This window comes from Leuresthes tenuis, unplaced genomic scaffold (genome assembly GCF_036924035.1).
Source record: "Leuresthes tenuis unplaced genomic scaffold, fLeuTen1.0.hap1 SCAF_15, whole genome shotgun sequence".
NCBI lineage: Eukaryota > Metazoa > Chordata > Actinopteri > Atheriniformes > Atherinopsidae > Leuresthes > Leuresthes tenuis.
The window spans coordinates 20,689,284-20,710,000 of record NW_027325369.1 but is presented as its reverse complement, the minus strand read 5'-3'; the positions used below and the strand labels follow the sequence as shown (position 1 = coordinate 20,710,000).

Sequence of the window (20,717 nt, the reverse complement as noted above, 5' to 3'; positions counted from 1 at the left end):
CCCTAAAGAATGCAAACATGTACTACTGCAAGTCACTTGTCAGGTTGACACCATGTATTTTATTAAAGATAGAGAATGAGACATTTTCCGGTCAAGTACAGATGATATCAGCATAAAAACCCATAATCCACGACATAATAATTCTGTACAGCTACAGTCACTTCTTATCCTTTTGCCAGAGTGAATGACTGCTTCATTCATGAGGCAAACGAAAAAGCACTTAACAAGTATTGAAGTATTGGATTCAGGGCTTGCAGGTTAAAAATATATTACATGTGAAATTATTAAACGTGCATTAACGGCGGGCCGATTTTGAGAAGTACTGTAACATCTCAGAGAAACTGCAGGTGACCTCATAGGTCGATGGCCAATAAAGGGAGCAAAAATTTGTTTTACTTAGAAATAAATGGAAATGTAGACAGTATGTGTGCGTGTATATATATATATATGTATATATACATATACATACATATACACACATACACACACACAGAGTATACCTTGAGGAACTGTGAAGTGACCTCTGTCTTCATATTAGTCTCAACATCTAATCCGAACTGTTTAAAAGTGACATCTGAAAAAAAATAAATAAATACAGCTACTCAAGTGGTATCCGTGGAGGTAAAATACATTTTGGTAAATACAGTAACAACAATTTGACAATTACCCTGTTCTATAGTTATAACCAGAATTATTTGAATAAAAATACACATCTACTGTACAAACTCAGAAAATGCATTTTTGCATTTGCTAAGAAACAGCACATTTACAATACATTCCATGGAAATAGTTTGGGCTCCATTTATTGTTTTGTCCAAAAGGATGACAGCACATAACCTGTAGATCTCATCTGACTAATTGTCGCAGTTCTAGCAAAGGTTCTAAAATAAAAAAAAAAATTTAAATAGAGGCATGAGAAATTAGTTCAATTACAAATACAGAGAAAAGAGGACTTCACTGCATCCACTCGGTTATCATCTCCTTTTAATTAAAACTAATTTTCCTCTCTTAAAATTTAAATTGAGTTTAATTCTAATTTTGTTTTAGCCCAAATCAACTTGTGACAGAGGGAAAACCAAGTTTTCAAATTCAAAACAGGTGTACAAATTGCCACAATGACATCCTTTTAACTTCTATACATTTAATGATTTTTACAGTTAAATGATTGAAAGAAACATTTACAATCCAGCATCATGTTCGTCATTATTTTGGTCCAGAGTATAATACATTCAACATATACCAGGGGTAGTCCAACGTGCCTTTTGTTATAAATGTAACTGTATCACTAGTATCATATTTGATGCATTTTGAGATGAAAAACAGCAGGTGGCATTTCAGTCAGATGGAGGTGTAGTGTCTCCCAAAGCCAGAGAGTCTAATCTTCTCTGGCAAGATGATGTTTACGGAGTGCTGTGGCTCTTCCTGGCTCGTGCTGCCAACTTCTCTCAGCAGGTGCTCCCGTTGCTGCCGAACAAGCTGGCTGTACTTTGCATTAGCCAGCCATGTCTCACAGCGGCCAAAAAACACAATTCCTGTAGTGCCCAAAATAACCAGGCAGGTGAGCAAGGCCAGCATGCCAAAGCATACAAGCTGACCATGGGTAACAAGAATACCAGAAGAGTGGACGGTCTCCTTCAGGGTGATCTTGAGCAGGTCTCTCTCAGGTGGTCTCAGCAGCTTGTGAAAGGCATGAGCGGGGAGGGAGTAGTGTTGCGGAGTGAGAGCAAACACTCTGTTGTCCAATGGCCTAGTATTGACCGACTTGGATCTGGTTTTTGGCCTGTGATGCAGGGAACATGTGGGACCTGTAAACCATTTCTGGCAAATGCACCGGAAAGTTCCATCAGGTTGACCAACACAAGTTCCTTCATTGGCACAGGGCCCGCCAGCACAAGGGGAGAGGCTGGTGGTGTCATTACAAGTGAAACCACTGTAACCATGTGGACAAGCACAAACGAAAGCCAAGCCATGGTTTGTACAGTTGCCACCATTGAGGCACGGGTTAGGCTGACAGCTGTCAATGTTGATCTCACAGTAGTCTCCAGAAAATCCATGGGGACATAAACAGGAAGGGTAGGCTGCTGAGCCACCAGCATCCATGCAAGTGCCTCCATTCTGACAAGGGGAGCTAGAGGACAGAGCAGCATAATGATAATTTACTGCAGAGAAAATAGTAGACTATATAGGACTCAAGTTCAGTCAAGGTATAATTCATCATGTACTTCTAAAACAGCAGAGGTGCAACGCATGGATTCAATCCAACACAGATTTCAAAATGTAGACATTTATGGGACAATAAGTCTATTACCAAGAAAAATGTCCTGAGGCCACTTTAAATTATGTGTTAATGTGTCTGCTTATGCAGCTTATTCTGTAATACACACCAGAACATGCATATCCAAATTTAAACAAAGGTTTTGCTTAACAATTCGAGTAAAGATTCCTAATTCTTCATTTACCATTTGGGTTAGGGTTCATTTGGCAACCAACTGAATTCTCATGCTGTATTAAGGAGGCTATATTTCATTATATAGCCGATATTAAGACAAACTACTACACCATCAAGGTTGGTCAATCAAAAAAAAAAAAAAAGTACAGAACTATCTCAAATCATGGCTGTCAAGATGCTTTCAGACAATTTCTCTAAGTTAAGAACCTTCCTAAGCAGAAATTGGAGGGCAGAATATTTAGACAAGATTCTTGGTCCACAAATTGATCAGAATAAATTAATATTGTTGTTGATACCATAGTGACTTGTGATTAAAAATGTAACTTTGTGTGTTAGGAGAAGCTGAGGTTTTTAGAGTGCGAGTTTGTTGGAGCAAGACATTCGAGACACTCCCAAGTGACCTCCAACACTTCCAATTAAATTTTTTAGTTTGTCTACACAACATACACAGCAATTGCCCTCTACTGGTCAGTGGAAAGAATGCAAATTTTAGGCACCTCCACAATAGTTTTTCCAAATCCACAGGCCACTTTTACGTACAGTTTAAATCCACAAATATTCAGCATTAAACAAATACAAATCAGTCAAATTTTCCCCACAGATGAGAGGTTCAAACCTGGGAAAAATTTTTAATTGATCAAAAATCTAATACTGCGCCAAGTCTTTTCTCCAAGAACTAATGAGAAACAGTTTGGGTAATTTTCTGCAAATTAATAATTTGCCCCCATGACAAGATGTAAATAAAGTAAATTTCAGCAATGTCTCTGAAGAAATGTACCTACATAAACCACTGTAGCCAATCAATCCAGTCATGCTTTACAAGATGCAAACACAGATGAAACACCGATATAGAAACTAATAAATTTCTCTAGCAGTACTTTGCATAATTAGGGAGGCATCTAAATCCTCGTCTCAGTGAGCTCTGGCATACTTTAGACTTCCCAACCACACAGAGAAGCCGATTAATGGCACACGTACAGACCAGGCTCCAGTTGTCTCACTGTGAGATGTGGACTCGGATAATAATTTTCACGAGGAAGAGGACAGCTGACAATTCCCTACCAAGGCTAGTGAATTTTAGTTGCAACATTCAAGTCAGTAACAAGGCTGTCTGAGAGAGCAACCATGAAGGAGTTCATAGTTTGAAGGGTCATGTCAGCAAGCTGCATCCCCAGAGAGATTTCATATTCTGATGGGCAGGAGTAGGATTCCTCCAGGGATCTGTCCATCAGTAATCCAACAGCAGACAGATCATTTCTGTAGCTTATAGAATTGTTCAACTGCTGCTTTAGATTTTAAGCAAGTAAGAAAAAAATAAATAAAAAATTCTGGATCAGGATCAGTAAGATACTTTGAACAGCCCCTGAATGAGGCTTCTTTCATCTGACAGATCCTACAAACAAGTACAATATAAATGTCAGAACTTTAATTCTTGTGGCAACTAAACCACGGTATGGGCAGAACGTCTTCTCACAATCGTTGACAAGGGAACAAGTACACCTACAGTTCCTACAAAAGTGCATTCCCGATTAGCAGTGCAGTCACGTTGGCACTCATGGAAAAGAATCTGAGTCATTCACAAGCCATTTTCCGTTTTTCTTTCTGTATAAAGCTGCCAATTTTTCAAAGTGTGCAGTTTCAATGTCATCTTCCATAAACTGATATCTCAACTTCAATCTAAATGTTAGCGCTCAGTCCTGTGTGTGAGCTTCTTCATACATGGACCAACACAACTACAACCAAAAACAAACAAACAGCCAAATGTCCACTTACCTTTGAACCCATGCCACTTTACCACTGTGTGTTAAAAGCCTATATGTGCTATGCCTCACACAGTTCTGTCAGTATTGATGCAAACCTGTTAAAATTCAAGTTGAGACTTGGCACAGTAAGTAGTAACCATTATGTTATGTGAAAGTGAATGCTCTGATGCACAGCCCTAGAGCCTGACTGTGAGCGTTTATCCCCTGAAGACCAAATACTGAAGGTAATTTCCCAATGACATGGAAGAGGAGGACCCTTCTGAATGTAGAACTGCAATGCTGACAGATGTAAGTTATTATCAGGGTTCTCCTTGCTGACGAGGAAAGTCTGAATTTGTGGTCACACGCTGCTTGAAGGAGGTTTTGAAATATGACAGCCTTGTCAAGTGATGTTGATCAGTTGCTCTCAAAATGTTGACTCGAAAGGTTGCAGCCTCTAAAGTGGCATGTTATTTGTGATGCTGTCCAGGTACACACGGCCAGGTGCTGTATAAGTGTGTCTATATGTTAAGGGAGGAACACTAACCCGGCTGCATGGCAATTAATGTACTGCAGTTTGGCATGAAAGCTAAATATACTAAGCTAAGTCCACAAGCATATTGCTTGGTAACCCCAATCATAATTACTCCTTGGTTTCATTGGATGTGATGTTTTGCAGTTGTTGGATAAAAGAAAAGGATCAGCCTGAATGTCCAAAAAGTTAACTAAAATAGCAATGGGATGCTGGTGTCCCAAGCTGCAGTTCAGTTCATCCCTAATTGGGCATTTAACATCAGTTTGAGTTGACATGTTTGATTCAATCTCCAATTAAGCCAGTATTTCTTAAAATATCTTTTTTTTTTTTTTTTTTAAAGTGAGCTTAATAAAGAATTTAGCTGCTTCAGAGCTTTCAGGATTTGGTTGAAACCAAGAGGGCAGATGTTTAACTGGAATTCAGGTATGAACAGAATTCCAAATATGAATAGCCATCACCTTTGCTTTAACAACTAAAAATATGACAATGTGTCACTGTTGAGCACAGAAATTGCTATTAATTTCTCCCAGTGGCAAAACCATATCAATTATTCTGTCCATTATTCTGTCCAGTGAGAGATTAAGATTAGATTTATTATCATGCATACACACAAAATATGTCCTCCACTATTAACCCATCCAGACTGGCATCTGTTGACACACATACACATGCACAGGGTCACACACTCAGAGACAGATGCCATACAATGGAGAGGTGGGCAGCCATTTACAGCGCCCGGGGAGCATGGGGGTACGGTGCCTTGCTCAAGGGCACCTCGGCCAGCTGTCAGAGTCACCATTCACCAAGATGGGCCTCCAATAGTATTTTGAAAAGGTCAGCGAGTGGAGCTTAGGATTTATTTCATTAGTTTAATTTAGTTCATTATCATGATCCTAAAGGCATCCAGAAATGTAGCAAAAAGGTGAAGTGAAAGTGGTGTATTTCCCCCCCCCCATGCTTAATGCATTCTCTCCTGCTTCCTGAGTCTCTTCCAGCAAGAATTAGATCAAATATGTATTGATTACTGGTCCTAATGATTAACAAAGATGAGGCTGTAAAGAAATGGTATCAAGGAGTTCTAATAAAAAAATGTACTAGTACCCATTTGTAAGGCAAAGTCCTGTCCTCTGCTTGCAGTTTTCTCCAGCGTAACCTTGGGGACAGATGCATAGGTATCCTCCCTCTCCTGTCTCTATGCAGGTGGCATTGCTGGCACAAAGCCTGGATGAGCACAGGCGAGTATCTGTTGGGGGAAAAAAAAAAAAGAAATGGCAAAAACAGCATGCTGTCTTTAGATCATGTAAGATCTAGCTCCCTGAGTATTATTGCACTTCGGGGCCTGTTTGCCCCCTCTCATCTTTTACACTCAGCATGGCAGCAGCATCCTGTCATCAAGAACAAGACTGAGAACACAACCAAACAAGTCACACAGGCGATCAGCACATATGCTCTGGCAGAAAATGAGATGCAGTGCGTGTGCTGGTAAATGGGTCAAACTCAGCCAGAAGTCCTCTCCTTCCCTCCCCAAAAATGATATTTTAATATTCTCTTTATTTCTTCTTTTGCTTGAGAGGCTAACAGCATTTTTTTTCCCTGTGACAATGTTCTCTGTAGATTCTGTGTGAACTATTACTCTAGTTCTGCATCTAAATAAGGATACTTCTGAAATGGAAATGTAGCCTTTAGACTGCTCTAACATTTTCAGTGTTACTTTGATGTTTTATCAAAACAATTTATATTATGATTAATGGTGCAAACGTGAATAATGGCAGCTCACAATGAGGACGTTTGTAGTTATTCTGAGTATTCAGCTCTCCTGTTTTGATGCCTTTTGTGCTTGATTATTTTCCATGCTCCAATTAGTCCACGTATAGATACTCAGCTCTGTTCTCCAGCTTAATATAGTGGTAACCTGTGTGCCCCAAAAGCTCTCCGACTCACTCTACCTTCTGAGGTTGAGGCAGATAGAGATAAGAAAGAATGTGCAGTTTAATGAGACTCACCTTGGTCACACAGGCTGCCCACCCAGCCCTCCTTGCAGATGCACTGCCATGCCTTCTCACATGTGCCGTGCAGACAGCCGGGGAAGGGAACACATTGGTCACAGTTCTCTCCCTGCCACCCTGGTTTGCACCTACAGTCAAAGTGGGATGGGGGGGCAGTATAATCCTGAATTATAAATGTACCTCCCACATAACTTTTCAAATCTGTTTTTGTCCCCATGATATCTGTGCTTGCTTGTGCTGCTAAAGCAGATTTGAAATTAAATATTAAAGATACCTTTGATATCACATCTATTGGTTCAACTCTCTCACAACTATGAAACACAATCATTTCTGGCTTTATTATACATATGTTTCAAACCCACCAGGCTTTGTAACTAAAGTCTTTTTAGGATGATATTTTTTCCCCAAACAATCCAAACAACATTATTTGATGTTTGAGTTAACACAATGAAGCTCAAGAGAGATGTTGGAGGGAAAAAAAAAAAACAAACAGATTCAGAGATAAAAAAAACGGAGAGTTAGCTGGACTATGACTGAGGAACATTAACTCTGGCGATGTATGGAAATAAGGTTGGAAAAGCCCAGGGGATATAGGCTATCATCTCCACAGGAATCTGGGGTAATTTTAGTAGCTTACCTGCACTTCCCTGGCTTCTCACAAAACCCATTTTCTGTACTGCACCCTGCGTTGCATTCCCAGCCTTTTGAGAGAGAACGAAAGGGACAGCAGCGTCTTTGCATCAACAATGAAAACACACATAAAACATTAAAAAATATTTAAATATTCAACCGTCAGACTTTCCCTTTCTCACAAGAATACATTAGTTAGGAAATGATTTTTTTTTGTTCCATGTATGGACTCAGATCTCTTTGTGTCGCTCTCAGTTGTCTCAGCGGAGAGATAAAAAATCTCAGATTACCTTTTACCATGCCTGTCACGGCCAGAATTAAGACCACCCCAACGCGATGCATCGTAATTTCAAAGAAGACGGCTTTCTTTGTCCTGCAACAGATAAGGCATCTTAAGTGGCGAAAACAGCTCCGTTTCTATTTAGAGGCTATATTTTCCTATTTGAGAGATCTCTCAAAAGTTTAATTTGCAAAAAGAAAACAAACCACAAATTGACAATTTAAGTGGACAGATATGTCAAATTGTGGCTGACGCTCTTGAGTGTTCGTTAATTATTGAATTCGTGGAGATGAAAGCCTAAGTGCGATAATTAGAATCTCACTCACCTGAAATGAAGATATTTTTGGAACAACTAATCGTTTTCTTTTTGGAAATTCACGCACCTGAACCATGTGCGTCTGCTCCAAACGGTATCTATTACGCACAAGCATGCAGAGAAGGAGAAAAGCCGTTTCGTTATAAAAACGCATTTTCTTACATTATGTCTTACAAATACCTCGTAAAATTTAACGACCCTGTCTTACCTATGTCGTCCCGTCGCTCTGCCCCCAAATGGCTTCAATCATGTTTCAGACGTTTGCCTCAATTGAGCTTATTTTCGCTTAATCCAAGCGGTGAGCTATTAAAAGTGACACTACAGGTGTACTAGGCGTCTGTCTGCTGAAGGAGGACCTGCAGGTTTTGACGGGACTGCTGCTGCGTCGTGCAGCGTCCCAGTGCAGCACGCTCCTCCCATCTTATGGAGGAGAATTTGTGCACCAGTCTATCCCTCGAGAGAGTCGTGCCATAATTGTACAGAACATAAACTCGGTACATTTACCAAATGCATATTTGACTTATTTGGAAAAGTGTTACAGGGAATCTGAGATCCGCATTTAATAAACAGGGAAAACAAACTTCAAAAATCTGCTTTGGGGCTCTTGGAGAACAAGAATATTCAAGTGAGTTTACGTCATAAGTAAATGAATGATCAAAAGTAAGTAAGTACCCATATTGCACCAAAATTGCTTTTTTTTTTTTATTCTGAGATCTATTCTGCTGGATTATTACTGATAATGGCTCCAAGCATATTAACAATTTCATTCAAGGCCAATTAAGTTTACTTACTTCATTACAAATTAAGCCTCACAAAGTCGGGCTAACTTGCTTTTAGATGACTATTGTAGATGTGCATTGATCTCTCCTGTAATTTAGTTTACCATAAAGCAAACCCGGAAGTAATACAAATTGGGGATGTGGGTGGGGCGGGGATATGGGTGGGGCTTATTAGCATATTCATAAATTCATTGAAAGAGGATGAGGCCCATGTCATGTCCAATGCAAAATAAAGGTCATGAGAGATTTGATTTTTTTTCCATTGCAGAAACGAAAAAGTATGCAATTTTCAGGAAAACAGATGAGTTGTTGGGGTATTAGTTACTGCTGGAGGTGGACTTTAAATGTGTGACATACAAACTTAGGAAACAAATAAATGTCGCACTAGAGCAGTGTTTTCCTGCATGTTTTCAGTGTTTCCCTCCTCCAACACACCTGATTCAAATGAATGTCACTGCAGAGCTTGATGACGAGCTAATCATTTCAATCAGGTGTGGTGGAGGAAAAACCCTGCACGAGAGCAACAAAAGCCAAGACCAGAACCAACAAATCCAGAACCAAATGTGGAACCTAACTTTGATCGCTAGAAGTAGCTTGTAATTCTTTCCTTCTTTTTATGAATATGTTGTGGTCCTTTCTTTATTAGAAGCATTTCATTGTTGGATAATCAGCAAAGGGCTGGAGCCTATCCCAGCTGCCTTTGGGGGAGAGGGAGGCCTGGACAGGTTGACAGTCCATAACAGGGTTACTCAGAGACAAATGAGACAACGATGTGCACTAACATGCATGTTTTTGGACAGTGGGAAAACACAGAGTATCCGGCGAGAACCCACACATGCACAGGGTAACATGCAAACTCCACACAGAACCAGGAACCTTCTTGCTGTGAGGCAGTACCACCATACCACTGTGCAGCCCCAGATAAATATATTGTGTGTTTAACTGTTGAATAAACCTGTGGTGACACAAGTGCATCAAATGCATGCTTGTATATCTTCTTTTGATAAAGTAAAAATCTAACAATTTCCAGAACTTTTGAATGCTTCATGTTAAAAAATAATCACATTTTACAAGTTGAGCTCACTTTTGGTTTATGAAATCTTAATATGAAAAGTAACTATCAAGTATGACCAATAGATCAACTGAATCTAAATCAACTGTGAAATCACTTGTGACAGCATGTGTTACATTTTGTTAATTCATTATCATACATGGCTAACATTCTGAGGCATACAAAAGATTTATTGGTTGGTTTCTGGCTGGTTTCATCTGGTTTCTTTGCTCGAGTTGTATCTTCTTGTTTCCATACCAGTGTTGCCTGTGACATGCCTGTGTCACAGACTGCATGAATAATTCTGTGTTTATGATTTTTATAGCAGTTCTTTTGTCAGACTTCAACAATGTCAGAACACTCACATAGGAGGACTATGCTCAAATAAACTTGCAGAAAGACAAATACTGGATTTCCAGCTTCAGTTTCACTTCCCTCGGGAGCATGGTTCATTTTACACAACATTAATTAGATTAGTACCTGCCTGCATTCTGTAAGTTGTCATAACCAAACAGCATCCTGGAGTGTAGTTAGGTCCCTGAACAGCATGTCCATCACAGTGCTTTCACCAGTGATTAATGGCAAATATTTGGCCCTTGGTAATGAATGTGACATGGTATTAAATCATCATTAAAGTCCTAACACATGCCTGATAGTGTTTCACATTAACTATCACAGGCAATACTCAGTTGTAATTAAGTTGACTTTCTCCCATTCCTGCCCTCGCATAAACACTAATAAGTTTTTTCTTTTGGGTCTCTTGCATATTCTTAGGGATGCATAGATACATTTAGACAATTTTGACCTGTGACTCCTTCATTAGAGGGCCTTTGCTATTACAGCATCACCTGTATATATTTCAATGCAACCATTACACTTAGAAAAAAATGCCCCTCGATTTGAAAGAATGGTCGAGTGCTTCCACTGCATATACCAGGAAGTGACATGTGACCGTAACAACCTATCTCCTCTAGAAGCTACACTGTAAGTCCATCAGTTCACATCATTAAGAGCAATACTGTTTGTAGATCAGTTTAACGCCTTGATTGATCAAACAATAAAAATCTAATTATTTCCACAGATTGTAAAGAAAAAATTCACAACATTCGTCAATGAGCTGAATCACAAGAGACACCAAGACAACAGCCAAAACCCACACAAGCTATATTACCAAAGAAAATATTAAAAAGAACAAAGTTAATATTATGAAATGGCCAAGTCAAAGATCGTAATCTAACAGAAATAATGTGTTAAGACCTGAAGCGGGTAATTCATGTGAGGAAACCCACTGAAATCCCAGAGTTGAATCAGTTTTTTACAATAATTTTTTTTCTTAATATTATTATTTTATTCTTTAATAAATTACAAAAGGTCCAAAACTCCTCTAAGCTGAATTGCAGGACTGCCTCAGTCCCGAATGCACAAAGATGTCACACTGAAATCAAAGGTTCACATACTTCATGTCAAATAACTTCTCAACATATGACGACGCATGGTTGTCAATATTTTGGAAAATTTTACATTGCCATCATTTATATCTAAGTTTGACATTTTTTACTAAAATCATAAAAATAAATATAAGAATCAGATTATTGTGTTTATCCTATAAAAGAAAAATTGAATCCACTATATTGTCCACACTGGACACATTAAGGAGGTATCCTCGAAGTTATTGCTTCTACAATTTCCTTTAAATCACTGAATTCTGTTATGCCCACCGTGTCCTGTGATTTATTTCTGCAGACAGTTATCGTACTGAACAGTGTTAGTCTGGCTTTAAGATTGGCTGGACATCACTGACAACCAGACAGCATCAGCAGAATTGTGTCTTCATCTAATGCCTTGCTGTCTAAGCTGCCTTTAGCTGGTCACAGAACTCATGATGACACCAGATCAGAGGAGAGGTTGGTCTAGAAAACTACTGTCTAGTGTGCCTCGCACTTTGAATGAACTGCACTGCAGTTCGAACACAGAAAATTTAATTTAAGTTCAAATTATTAGAAGCTCTAGCTTTTACTTTCACTAATATAGACAGATTATTTGTGTGTGCATGTTTGCAACATTTGCCTTTTCATAAATTTGTCTGTGTAGCTTTGTGCTTTTCTTTTTTGAGACCATACCTCTGGTCTTTTCTAGATAATATGTGGATTTCAATGATACATTTTCCATCCACCCATTTTCTATAGCCACTTAATCCAATTTAGGGGCACAGGGGAGAGCTGGAGTCTATTGCAGCTGCCTTTGGTAGTACCAGTCGCCAGTCCATCACAGAGACAAATTAAACAAACAGCCATGCACACTCACACCTGGGGTCAATTTATAATCACCAATTAAGCTAATGTGCATGTTTGGGAGGAAGCAGGAGAATCCAAAGATAACCCATGCATGCTCAGAGAGAAAATGCAAACTCCACACACTCCCCAGCTGGGATTCGAACCATAATCTTCTTACTGTTAGGTAACAGCGCTAGTCTCCACACCAGTCCAATGATTTGTCTTGATTAGGTTAAAAGAAATTAAAAAGGAGTGAGGTGAAGTAAAAGGTATTTTTTCCCCCCTGGGATGTAGTGGAGTAAACATTTAATGAAGCACAAAAAAACCTTTTGCAAATAGGTGTGGTTGTTTTGTAAATATGCTTCCTAATTTTCTGGCCCTACACTGCCTGACAGGAGAAATTCATATTCACTAATCCCCTCGTTTTTTTATTGAATTACTTCCCTTACATAGCGCCTTGATGTAATACATAGCAAAGCCCTGTTCTATTTATAGACCACTTATGTCCGTCTACAATCTTCCTACATCCTTCTCAAGGGCATAAATGATATTTCTTTCCCACAAAATACAAGACTCAATTTTAAGGCCTAATTATGAGTTTAACTTTGATCACACATGATTAGATCAGCAATAAAGATTTTGAAAAGAGCACTTATGTCAGCTTCAAGTCTTATATTCTTTAAATGTTTATCTCTACATGTATAAGATGCAAAATCTGCTGCGTGTCCACCGAAAAGCCCTCATAGGGTAAACCATACATGACATTACTTATAAACCCACATAATTCCAGGTGACATTAATATTCTGTCTTTTCTCTTAGATTTTTCTTACTCTCTCTGTGTTTTGGTTTGGATCTATACAGTGAGAAACATGCTGAAATGTGTAACTGCAAATTAGTAGGGAATCGTTTTTCGGGTGAATGGGATTGAAGCGAGTGCAGAGAAGCTGCCTTTTCCATTCACGCTGAATGACTCTGTAACAAGAACACGTGCAGTCTGGCAAGGGCAGATGTGAGTGGGAGAGAAAAAGATGACTGTCCTCACATCTGATATAATCTTATGAGAGGTCTCCACTCTCATATCCCCCTTGTTCAGTTTGGCTGGTGTGTTTCTGTTTAAGCCCCCAGAGTTGGAGCTCATAGCCCAGTGCAACATTACGCTGGTGATGTTATTCCCACACCAAGCAGACCCACGTCACTCAGACCTTTTAATGAAATGTCTCAAGATTGTATGTGTTTTATTAGAGTGAAGGGGGTGTCCATTGATTTATTTCTTTCTGACACTGATCTCATCTGGCATCTGATCTTTCATTTGCGTCGGTCTAAGGTGCATCTGTCTTAAATTGTACATTATAGATCTGAGGATGTGAGCGTGTGAATGCATTTCACTGGTGTTTCGCGCCTGATATGAAGACACATTTGGTTCTAACAAAGAGAGAGACTGCGCTGTATAAATTTGTGTAGACACATTATACACACCATACACAAATGTATACACACATGAACATGCTTTTTTTCATTGGTCTTAGTGTCCACAACACATACTGATCTATTCATACAAAAACAATATCGAATTGCTTATCAGGTTTAACAGATATGAATTTCATGTTCACCGTCGTGCTTTAGTGTATTATGCAAAATCTTAATGAAAAATTGTTGTAAAAGGCAAAAATTGTATTGTATAAAATACCATCCATCCTAATACTTTCTGTAATATTCCCTGCATTTGCATTTATGTGACAGCTGAATGAACACTGTATTTCACATGTTGACAGAAATAAAGAAGGGTCCATCAGCAGAGTCGAAAATCAAACACTTTCACTTGACATAAATCAACCTAGCTGCAGATAGATCATTTGATTCAGACTCTCATTTGGTATACTTTGACTCCAAACAAATTCATCTTGAGTATACACTGATGGACACATGGCATTTTTCATTGTCTTAAGGGTAGATCCTTGGACATTACAGATGACTGTGCTTGGCTGGTACTGTTATCCTGTTTTGCCATATTTTCATGTCTTGCGGCTCAGTGATGTAATTACTTTATCCTGTCATCATGTCATAAAAAGAGGTATGACATTTTTTTAAAGCACTTGCTGTAAGTGTTAGGAATTTGTCTCTGTTATTCCACTCAAATGAAGATCATTGTGTGGAGAGCAAGCTAAGGCGAATTGTACAAAAGGACCTGAAACTGCTGTGCAGATGAATCAGTGATGAGTGAGCGCCTCGTCTTGTCAGCCGATTCGAGTGAAAGTCTTTGATAGATGATAGACAGAGGCAATTCTTTTCATACTGTGTGTTTTCTTTGACACCTGTTTTCACTGAAGATTTCATAACAACCCTTGACTGCAGGATAGTGTCATTACACGAGTTTTAGCCTTCTGTTCTCTGTGGGTGGCAGGCAAGAGGGCAAGAGAGGGGATCTGAGTGATAAGTCTAACTCTATTTTCTTGCTTGCAAACTTTCTAATGCACACTGTAATGAGTCACAGAGGACAAAAACATGTGTTTGCGTGCCGGGATGGGTATCTTATTCAACTGGATGACTAGGTGAGAGGTGAAAGATAAAATCAAGGCCTCGCTCCCTTCGAGATGTGGCTCTTTATTTCTTTCATTTTCTCAATTTGGGTCTAGAGGTAGTGTCATCTCTTCAAGCAGGCCTTTAAGTTGTACAACAAAAGCAACATTACTCATAAGTACAAATCACCTCAGTTTTTTGAGAATTCTTATAGCACCAAATAGTATCTAGTTAGAGCTGTCATGATATCAGATTTCCACCACACAATCGTCATTGCCAAACACATGCACAATAATAATATTATCATATTAGAAAATTGGAAAAAAATCTTTTGCTGTCAACTTATTCACCTGTGTGTTTGATCATTTTGTTATCTGTATCATAACATAGGAAGTAAGAAGCTCTGGAAAATGTACAAACCCCCTATTTGTATCAACAATCTCTTGAATTTATCAGCTGAGTTTAAATTACAATATGATAAATGTATTATCAAATCAGTATTGAAATTGTATTGTTTTATAATCACAATTATTATTAATACTGATTTATCTTGAACACCCAAATCTAGTGTCTCTCATATGTGGACACTGAGGAAGTATCCGTTAGGATCAAGCTTTTGAACAATTATGCTTTTTTTATTTGCTCATGTAAACATGTATCCCAGTAACAGAAATTCTGAAGAAGCCAAGAAAATACTCTTTAATTGTTCATTTTTTGTGATTATGAAGGCTACTGCACATACTTGCAAGATGTAAGATGCAATACGGAAATAACCAGTAGGGGGGCGTGTTGGGGCAGATGTGACCGCATATCTAATTTGATTTGGGAGACCTCAAACATGATCTACAGTGAAACAGCCACAACTTTCCTGCCATAATCTTAATAACAACCAAATGCTAACCTCCGTTATTGTGTCCATGTTCATTGTTTACATCCTGCAATCCTGTTTACATCCAGACATTTACTGGTGTGCTCCCATTGGAATTTCCGCCAAGTAGTGTAGTACAAAGGGAAGCATGTGAACAATTACACAAGCAACAGAGACAGTTCCCGCATGACCACATCTATAGTCTATTGACTACTGACTATTATCAGAATTGAGAGAAATCTGAATATAGTTGCTGGAGATCTCCAGGAAACAGTTGCATGTGTAAACCTTATCGGGCTGTGTGAGTGCTGTGCAGATGGGCTTCAGCAAAATGACTTGATGGTAAAGAAATAACGCTTTTTGTCATTTTCCAGAGTAAAAAAAAACTCACCAGCAAACAACCAAAAGTGTCATTTTTAGATTTAAGAGTGCCAGATTCAAATTTATTTTCCGTTAGATGCATAATTAGCATGAACACATTTTTAAAAAGAGACAAACAAGTAATCTTTATTTATATGGGAACATCTATTTCTTTGTCTACCATGTATGAACATCTCATATCCTGAAAATGTTCTGCCCATCACCCAACCTGGAAAAAAAAATCTGCACTCAACAACAGCAATTCACAAGCACTTTATCAAATTCCTTTCTCTCAGCAGACTGAGCTGTGGAGATGATACTTTCTCTTTTTAGCTGAAGTGCCTTGGCAGAATTTTTAGCAACACTTCAAACAGAATCAGATCTTGCACAGCACTTTCTCCAGAATATTCTTAAAAATAAAAAAAAGGCGAGAAGCTGCTTTTCAGCCCCTCAACCGGCAATTTTTGAGTAAAATTGTTGCAAACTTTAGTGTAGAAAGACTCATAAAGAGTTTGAAGGCAATGTGTCATATAACAGTAACATATTGATTGCAGGGACCATACATGATGACTGCTGATGTTTCTCACCTGCTGACTCTTTTAAATCAGCCTTATCAAATGTATTCTTAATGATAGGGTGCACTTATCAACCTGTGATGCATAAACTCCATCTTACCCACTCTTTCACTGTGCCAACAGGATATACAGTAGTGTGCACTGTCTTGCACTGGTATTACATCAACTTGCATGGGGAAAAAGATAGAAAAGTTTTTTTTTCTCTCTGACAAAAATGTTTCTCCAGCTCTGAACTCGAACCAAAACCCTCTGTGATTCCATGGTTCAACATTTACTTTAATCTTCAAGCTAAAAAAGGCCTTCAAATACTTGCAGATGTTTTTCAGAGTTTTTAGCTGCATTTTTTTAAATACCACAGACACAAGAAAGAGTTTCTAATGTTAGAACTGCAACACATTAATACTTACTGCTCTGCTTGCTTATGAGAATTTAAATTTGAACAACAGCAACCAGAACAGTAACGCTTCAACCTCAGTGGTTTGGTATATTATTTTTTCAGCCTCATTTTCAGTGTTAGAATTGTTCCATTTCATCACAATACCGATGCCTCACGGCAATGAAACATGGTTCAGCCTCTGTGGCCAGCAATTCTCTGACAGATTATAAGATCGTAAACACTAACTGCGATCAGCAGGGGGCTGAAACAAAGTGATAATATTTGTGGACTTTACCATCTGTTTGGGAGCGAGCCAGCGCATAGACATGCTAACAAAATGTCAGTAATGGAAACAGCATTCCCTTATCTCCATAGCAACTGTGGTCTCTCATTATCTGCACTAAGGTCGAGGAAGAGGCTGATGGGAAAGAATGATAGTTTGTCTAAGAAATGGAGCAGTAGAAGAGGAAAACTGAGGCTGAAGCGAAATGGAATGGAATGAGGGAAAAATGTGTAGAAAATGTAGAGGATTGATTTCACCTGTTGCCATCTGCTTCCGATACTATAGTTATAAATATCTTGTTTCCATGGAAACAAGAGATTGATGCTATCTTTTGGGTGTTTTGCACCTCACTGTGACCTTGCATCATCAGGATAAAACAAACACATCACCTTCTCACTTTAACAGAAAAGATGTGCGCTACGCAGAAGCGGCGTACAACACAAAGGGTTATCGAAGAGTGAATTCACACAAGATCAAAAACTGCATAAAAAAATCAAACTGAAGACACTAAAAAAAAGTTGGATCGTCACAGCACAAATTGGTCTTTTGTTTGTGGTGATTTGCATCACTTGCTAACAGTTCATTAGCAGATTCCCTGAGAATGCCAGAGCACATAGAATCAGTTTTCCTTCAAACTCCCCTTTGCTGTTCAAGAGTTTGTCTGCTTATAACTGAACTCATGACAGAACTTGACATAGCTACTTTTAGGGTTGCAGATGAACCCAGATACAGCATGTGGAGAGGCAAAAATAGTTTTCTTTTAATGTTCATTTCATACAAATAAAATGCAGAAATGAATTGTATGTGAAAAGAAATAGTCGTGTCAAAGATATGTCAGTGTAACCTCTTTTAAGTTTGTAACAGCATTAGATGAAACAAGGTGAAAACACAGTTTCATGAGAGTATGTGCCAGTGTTTTCTCTATTTCTTCTCTCCTAAACCTCCCTGTGTTCTGTATGTAAGTGTCCATGCAAAACTGAATGTATGCTTAAATTCTGTTTTGTCAACTCTTCCTAAACCCACGACTGAAATCAAAGTTTCACAGGCAAAGGTGAGAGCTGATAGACAGACAGTGTCAGAACTGATAGACAAACTAGCTAAATAGTCCACAGCACCTGGTGACCAATCTTTTTCTTTATCTTGGTTTTCCCACTGGAACATCTTAAATAAACAGAAAATGACTGCTTATCCCACTTTGTGTTACTTATAATTCATTGGGTGATGGCAGTAATTTCTTGATGAATATGTTAAAGCATTTCATGCTTTGAAAACCTTTTAGCTGTGGATTTAGTTTATTAAAATTAAGTCTTTTCATGTGCTCGTGGGGCTCCTCTGCTGCTGTTGCTTTGTCTAGATGTTTGCCTCAGAATATATTTAGAGTGCTGCTTAAGGTACTGTTTGTTTGCCCCCTCTCCACATTTTCAGCCTGCATCCATTACCCCGATCCTTTCCTGCAACATACATAGAGGAGGGGTGGGAGGACAGCAGACAGTCAAAATCACAAGACATGACACAAGTATATTTTGCTATGATGCTAAAAGCACAGATTACTTATCCAGGCTCACACTGGCCATTTTTCTGTGTGATTCATCTCAAGTAATCTGATGCATTTTCTCACATGGTCTACAAAGACATTATCCTGACTAAATCGCTCGTGCTTTTTAAGCTCAAACACAGGCACGATAAGATGGTGTATCTTCAAAGGGGTAGTATTGTATAGCTTTTTCCCTACAGCAGAAAGACATGTAATATGTTTCTTGGGTTTCTGACATTCACCTCATCAACAATCATCTCTCCTGAGATAGCAGCTACCCTAACATAACCCGCAGGGTTTGAAGAAGCAGGCAATAAATTAAGACAATATGAAATAAAAGGGGCTCTAAGTTTTTTCCTCTTTTCCTTTCTTTCTTTTTTTCTTCTTCTTGGTTTTCATTTACGCAGTTACACGATTATTCAATGTTCAGTACCTATGTAGATATACATTGCAGTTCAGGAACAATATATTTTCAAACAGAGCAATCTTGTGTTGTATGATAAAGTACTTAGATTTGGAACATAGATTCATTCTTTTCTGAATTAAGATAAGCCATTTCAATAAATGTGGCCTTGGATAGCTTTATAAAACACATATTGGAATAAATCTTTCACCATGGAGACCCAAGTTTGACTATCATGCACTTGGGTTTCACCTAAAAGAATGTGTCCTAAATCCCTTGTGAGTAACATGTTTGTTCGGTTTAAGACACAAAAACTGTCATGGCTTAGATATCATGACTATTTCAGGTTAATCTCATGGCAAAATTTGAAACGGTCGCAAAAACTTAATCTATTTATGTGTATCCAAAGATGGAGAAAGACAATGTCACTTTTTTTTGTCAAATAGTCACAAATCAACTTTTGCGTCATATTTAACAGACAAAATTTGACATTTGAAGCTCTTAGTGGATGGGAGATGGCTCTACACACGACTGCCAAGCTGAAGAGCCAAAATCAAGTTTCATCCTGACAACAAATGTTTTCATGTACCTTTACATTTAAATGTTATCTTTGGATCCAGTCGCTGTTTCCTTGCTCTTTCACTCTGTTTCATTGCTCTTTTACACATTACGACTCACTTGTTTAAAGTCACGCATTAAGAATGATTCTTTATGATCAAGAAAAAAAATCATGACTTGCAATAAAACAGACACTGTTCAGATGTGTTGCATTATTTTATCCTTCTTCTCGATAACTGGCTGACAATTCCTGCTCCTCCCCCTGACAAAAAAACAAAAAAACATGGTGGACACATGAACCACTTGTCCAACTGAAATGCATTACCCTGAAAGCAGCAGCGGGTCAGGCTTTGGAAAAGATGGAACGTCTTAAAATCCACATCTTCACAACATAAGACTCGAACACAGGAAAATAATCTTGCCATCACGATGTGACACCAAGGGGTCCTGACCACAAATCAGTATGTGGCGAGACCAGACTCAGTGGGTGGTTCTTTCACACACTCTGTCCTTACATTTCAGTTTCTTTTTAGCAGACAGGGTAATTAGTCTTACTGTTTTTAATTGATTTTAGCAACTCTGCAGTTAAATCAATACTGTAAAATATCGACATGATTCCACATTCGCATGTTGTGTATGGTGGTGCAATTTCTAATGTCCTCTGTATTCCTGATTTATTATATGCTGGTACTATTGAGCTTTTTTACAAAAAAATGTCAGTGTTCTGTTGAGCTACAGTCTGGAAGAAATCAGTCAGAGGATTAAATATTCCTCTCCTAGTCTAATTGAATCTCTCATCAACAGGAACCTGTAGCAGGCAGCCCAAGGTTAACACAGTGTTGATATTGCCTCTCTGCACTCTCACTGACAACAGACCTTCGATATGAATTATTCACAGACACAGTCATAGCTGAGGAGAGGCCAAACCAAGGGGAGATAAACTCAGTCTTTTAGATCAACAAGCCGCTGTATATAAAACATATTTTAGAAAAGAACTTTGGCCTGAAGCATTTTCGCTTTTATTGGTCTAGTTAGTGTTTTATGAGCCTATTCATTGCAATAGACTTATGAATGAGATCATTTTCAGTTCAGACAGCTTTACACTATCAGGGTTCTGGTTCACAGATGTTTGAAGATCATAGTCATGACCTCCCTGAAATGTTCTATCAGTTTCATGCTCA

The 20,717-nt window shown here is 38.6% G+C and overlaps 1 protein-coding gene across 3 annotated transcripts; it reads right to left on the bottom strand.

Annotated features, from left to right (window-relative positions):
• Nucleotides 1-39: 39 nt before the first annotated feature.
• On the bottom strand, nucleotides 40-8,362 carry LOC140270758 (protein delta homolog 1). 3 transcript variants are annotated; one of them, XM_072365960.1, is made up of 7 exons: nucleotides 8,167-8,362; nucleotides 8,026-8,056; nucleotides 7,653-7,735; nucleotides 7,370-7,433; nucleotides 6,730-6,860; nucleotides 5,828-5,969; nucleotides 40-2,128 (listed from the first exon to the last, which is right to left on the bottom strand). In XM_072365960.1, the coding sequence occupies exons 3-7, from the start codon at nucleotides 7,702-7,704 to the stop codon at nucleotides 1,339-1,341; spliced, it is 1,179 nt and encodes a 392-aa protein (XP_072222061.1). In that variant the 5' UTR covers nucleotides 7,705-7,735; nucleotides 8,026-8,056; nucleotides 8,167-8,362; the 3' UTR covers nucleotides 40-1,338. The 3 variants fall into 3 exon arrangements, with proteins under 3 accessions (XP_072222061.1, XP_072222060.1, XP_072222059.1); XM_072365959.1 differs by having other exon boundaries at nucleotides 7,969-8,056; nucleotides 8,167-8,361; XM_072365958.1 differs by lacking the exons at nucleotides 7,370-7,433; nucleotides 7,653-7,735; nucleotides 8,026-8,056; nucleotides 8,167-8,362 and having other exon boundaries at nucleotides 6,730-7,162.
• Between the last annotated feature and the right edge of the window lie 12,355 nt (nucleotides 8,363-20,717).